The sequence below is a fragment of the Pelmatolapia mariae genome, linkage group LG3_W (genome assembly GCF_036321145.2).
Source record: "Pelmatolapia mariae isolate MD_Pm_ZW linkage group LG3_W, Pm_UMD_F_2, whole genome shotgun sequence".
Taxonomy (NCBI): Eukaryota; Metazoa; Chordata; class Actinopteri; order Cichliformes; family Cichlidae; genus Pelmatolapia; species Pelmatolapia mariae.
Window position 1 is genome coordinate 39,144,332 of NC_086229.1, and position 5,262 is coordinate 39,149,593.

General features: G+C 41.9%; 1 protein-coding gene across 1 annotated transcript; it reads left to right on the forward strand.

The window, feature by feature from the left end:
* Nucleotides 1-3,955: 3,955 nt before the first annotated feature.
* LOC134624413 (aquaporin-1-like) lies at nucleotides 3,956-4,723 on the forward strand. The gene has a single exon (XM_063469399.1). The coding sequence runs from the start codon at nucleotides 3,956-3,958 to the stop codon at nucleotides 4,721-4,723; it is 768 nt and encodes a 255-aa protein (XP_063325469.1).
* Nucleotides 4,724-5,262: the final 539 nt, after the last annotated feature.

The following is a 5,262-nucleotide window of genomic DNA, read 5'->3' on the forward strand; positions in this document are numbered from 1 at the left end:
GGGCTGCCCGAGGGCAGACCAATGACGCTGCCCCATTTTGATCCGCTCTCCACCGAGTCATCGGTGAGTTCTAAGCAAGATGCTTGGCTCAGAGTCCGTCTGGTTCATCTCCAGCTGGAAAAAGAGGAGCGTGAGAGAGAGTTCCAGCTGAAAAAGAAGTTAGAGCTTAGGCGTTTGTAGGTGGAGCTGGCTAGGGCTAGGGAGGTTGAGCTGAGGAGGATGGCGACGGAGACAAAGGTCAAGCTGCGACAGCAGGTCTCTTCCCCTCCCGTGGCGGCCTCGCTGTCACAAACAGAGGTAAAGTTTGATGTAGGCAAAAATAGTCATCTGGTCCCTGTGTTTTTCTGACACTGAGGTGGAGGTTTATTTTGAGTTATTTGAGCAGAAAGCAGCAGCCTTGCATAGGCTGCGGGATGATTAAAGATTTATTTTGTGTTAAACACCTCTTCCTGGTCTCCTTTTCATTTCAACCCTGATCCAACTGTTCCTGTCCCCCACCCTCTTCACCTAGCTTTCATGTGGGGATGTAACAATCTAAAATTGCTGCAGTCATTTTAAGGCCAACTTTTACAGGCAGATGAGAGAGCTCAGACTGTCATTAGGATCACAGTGGATTCTTTTGTCACACATTATGTGATCATTCAACAGTTTTCCCACCCTCCACAGAAGGCCAAAACCCTGGCCCAAATATCCTCTGTGTGCGGGCTGTATTTTTACCATGCCAACAGTATTCCAGGAATCATTTTCAAGAAGCATTAACAGAATACTTTAAAAAAAATAATCAATTTTCCTGAACACTAATGACAAAATTCAAATGAAAGATTTTTGCTTTTCTCATTTTAGTATTTGTTGTTCAGCTGGCGTGCTTCATTTGTATATTGTCACCTGTTAATAATCCTAATAAATAAATAGAAGCCTTCTACTGACCGGCAGCAACCACCCATAAGTTAGGTGAAAGTCTAGCCTCTCTTATACAAAATATATACCCAATGATGGGTCACTCACAACTTTTGCACACTTCAAGAATTTAAATAAATCTAAAGAATGATTCAAAATATAGAGTTGAAATCTAACAGGAAACAATGATGTGCTCATAATTCAAACAGAGGTCTGAAGAAGTAACAACCCAGCAAACAAATGAAAAAATTCTAGAAAAGTTCTACCCGTCTCAGAAATAACCTCCACATCTGGTTTGGGATCTATGAGCAAGCTTGTGTGCAAGAATAATAATGTTCTCTATTTATCAATCTGTTTATTAGAATAGGTTGAAATGGATGAATGAAGAATTGTTTACTGGAAATAGTTTTGGCGATTTGTAATGTAAATTATCTGAATGCTCAAACTGGCTTTAAAGGTTTTTTTTCCATTTATTTTACATTTTCAAATTGTACCTTTTAATGTTTTATATTTTAATCAGTGAAGAGGTTTACAACAGAAGCTTTCAAACCAATGTGAAATTCAGTTCAGTTTTATTTTTACAGCATTAAATCAAAACAGTGACCTCAATGTGGGTTTATATTATATGGGTTTATAAGACAAAGACCCGACAATAATACTGAGAAAATCATCTATAGCTAACTATCCTAGTCAAAGATTTGTTTTTTGTTTTTGTTTTTGTTTTTTGTTTTTTGAAGAAAGCACCATCTATTTGTGACACTCTGCGATAGATAGATAGATAGATAGATAGATAGATAGATAGATAGATAGATAGATAGATAGATAGATAGATAGATAGATAATTTACAAATCAATATTCAGAATTCGACCTTGTATGATCCATACATGTTTAACTATATACAAGTCTCATATACAACACATAAACATATATACATAAAACAATTTCAGGACGTAAACCAAATCAAATTCAAACTACATTTGTACATGAACTAACCACCCTGCGGTTGACACCCGCTTAATCTCTGAGTTTATTTTATTTCTACGTGACAAATACTTTAATGAACACTTTCAGCTTGGGTTACTCTTGCCTTGATATATAAAAATGAGGACAAGGCTTCAATAGAGCACAGTGAGACAACTTAATCACTGTCTCAATTGAGTGATTTTTATAGTGGAAAGTAGACCCAAGGAAAGGATGGGGATCTCTCAATGGGCCGAAAGCACCAATTTTGAGTGACTGTATCTGTTTATGTATAACTGTCATATATTTGTATATGACATGATATCGATGGTTGCCCCTTTGTTAGGTGAAGAGGATGTATGCTGTATCACCAGACACAAGAGGACAACTGATACAGTTGTTTCACTAACTCACCCACATGGAGTTCATCTAGGCAGAGTTCACAGACTGTGGAGAAAGAGGAACAGAATGAGAGTCACAGTTACTTTCTTACAGATAAAAAGAAGTGAATCACTGTGGGTTGTCTGTAAGATTTCTTTTTTCTTTTGCATTTATCTCAGAACAAAAAGAAAAACTGAAGAGTCAGGAGACTGAGATTGATCAGCTGAAGAAGCAGCTACAAGGTACTGTGTGGAAATCTGAAAATATAAGTAGAAAAATAAACATTTATTTAATTAATGATTCACCTGAATTCCCCCAATTAAATTTACCACACTAATGTTTATGTTAGACACTGAAACTAAAAACTGCTCTGATTAACTGAACATCACACTTCAAATTTCAGAACACACATCAAATTTATTACTGGATCTAATTTACTGAATTACATTCCACATTACACTGAGTTCATGTTTGGCTGAAGCACAAACAAAGATGCAACTAAAACCACCTCGAGCCACAAAGATCAAAACTCTTCCTGTAGAGGATGTGAGGTGGGTAAATGAACTGAATAATTTCTTTAACAAGTTTTATTAATCCAGGATGCAGTCTTCAACATCGGCTGCAGACTCACCCACCCCCACTGCTACTGTTCCACCTCTGACACGTCAGACACTTCAAAACCTTCTCCACAGATCCTGATAACTACTCCCCATCCCCAACCACAGCAGCCAGTACACATCCAGCACAAGGCTTCTGACCTGGATGGTCAGTCATCCTAACCATCCAGGTTAGGATGACTGATGAGAATTAAAGCCAACAAGGCAGCAGGTCCAGATGGCATCAGCTCAAGGGTTGTCGGGTCCTTTGAGGTGATAGAGCACAAGTTCAACCTGAGCCTGAGGCTGAGGAGAGTTCCACAGCACTGGAAAACCTCTGGTATGGTTCCAGTGCCAAAGACTCCACGTCCCAAGGACCTCAACAGATACAGGCCGGTGGCTCTGACATCCTGCCTGATAAAGACCCTGGAGCGCCTGTTCCTGGCTCAGCTTTGACCTCTGGTGAGCTCATCACTGGACCCACTTCAGTTTGCCTACCAGCCTGGCATTCACCTCCTACATTGTTCCTTCTCTTTCTTGAAGACCACTGGGAGCACTGTGATTTCTCCAGTGCGTTCAACATCATTCTTCCCACAGTCCTGAAGGACAAGCTGGAGAACACAGTAGTGGACCATCCACAACATGGATACTGGAGTACCTCACAAACTGACCACAGTATGTGAGAACTCAGGGCTGTGTGTTGGACAGGGTTGTCTGCAGTACGGGGGCCCCACAGGGAACAGTTCTGGCACTGAGCAGCTCCTTCAGTGGCAGGCTGCGGCACCTATGATGTAGAACGGAGAGATTTTGTAGGTCTTTTCTTGCAGCTGCTGTCAGACTCTACAACAAAGACATTACAGATGACCACACATGTGCAAACCTACACACACACCTAATACACAATGATAACCCAGTCTCCTTGATGTGCAATATTACCAAGTGCAAGTTTCCCTGCTAAAATAAAGTATTGTATTCTATTTTGTGTAGTACTTTATTCTATTGTATACAGTATACAGTTGATGTGGCCCACTGGTGGAGCAAAATTTGAGTTGCCAGATTCTGTAGCATGCAGATGCTCCCTGAAAGCTGTCTGTGATCACTGGGCGTTATCTGAGTAGCCATGTCAGAGATTAAATCGTGGTCGTTTTGGAGGGCAGTTCTGGCGGAGTGCTTGGGAATGATCATCCTTATTTTCCTCGGCCTCTCTGCTGCAGTAGGAGATCCAAATGATTTGAACCCTGCCCGTGAGATCAAAGTGGCGTTTGCCTTCGGCCTGGCCATCGCCACGCTAGCCGAGTGCATAGGTCACATTAGTGGTGCACACCTGAATCCTGCCATCACCCTGGGCCTGGTGACCAGCTGTCGTATAAGTATTCTCAGAGCCCTCTTCTACATGTTGGCTCAGATGTTGGGGGCAGTGGTTGGCAGTGACATTTTGTATGGTATCAGGGCAGAACATAATGATTCACTTGGTGTTAATGAGCTAAATGATATCAGCCCAGCTCAAGGTTTTGGCATAGAGTTCATGCTCACTCTGCAGCTGGTTCTGTGCTTGGTGGCACTCCATGACAAAAGACGTAACATTGGCGGATTTACACCTCTGGCATATGGCTTCTCTGTAACACTTGGACATCTTGCTGGCATCTCCTACACGGGATGTGGGATCAATCCAGCTCGATCCTTTGGGCCTGCAGTTATACAGAAGGCTTTCAATGATCACTGGGTGTACTGGGCTGGACCGATGAGTGCTGGAGTGGTGGCAGCGCTTCTGTATAATTATGTCCTGGCACCCAGTGATGAGAGCTTCAAAGAAAAAACTAAAATCTTGCTCTGCCGGGCCCCGGAACAGGAATGTGAAAACGAGCCCCTGCTGGAGGATGTAGAATAATCAAAGGAGCCGGTCTGAAAACAAATTCTGCTATATCGACCAGGTGACCCTGAATCCTCCCTTAGTTATGCTGCAATAGACGTAGGCTGCCGGGGATTCCCATGATGCATTGAGTTTTTCCTTTCCAGTCACCTTCTCACTCACTATGTGTTAATAGACCTCTCTGCATTGAATCATATCTGTTATTAATCTCTGTCTCTCTTCCACAGCATGTCTTTATCCTGTTTTCCTTCTCTCACCCCAACCGGTCACAGCAGATGGCCCCGCCCCTCCCTGAGCCTGGTTCTGCCGGAGGTTTCTTCCTGTTAAAAGGGAGTTTTTCCTTCCCACTGTCGCCAAAGTGCTTGCTCATAGGGGGTCATATGATTGTTGGGTTTTTCTCTGTATCTATTATTGTGCTATCTACTGTACAATATAAAGCACCTTGAGGCGACTCTTGTTGTGATTTGGCGCTATATAAATAAAATTGAATTGAATTGAATTGAAAGTATTTTATTCTATTTCATTACATTCTATTCTATTGTTTTTTTCTTAACTTT

Coding starts and splice junctions, on each gene's coding strand:
- LOC134624413 (XM_063469399.1), top strand. CDS start 3,956: ATGTCAGAGATTAAATCGTGGTCGTTTTGGAGGGCAGTTCTGGCGGAG.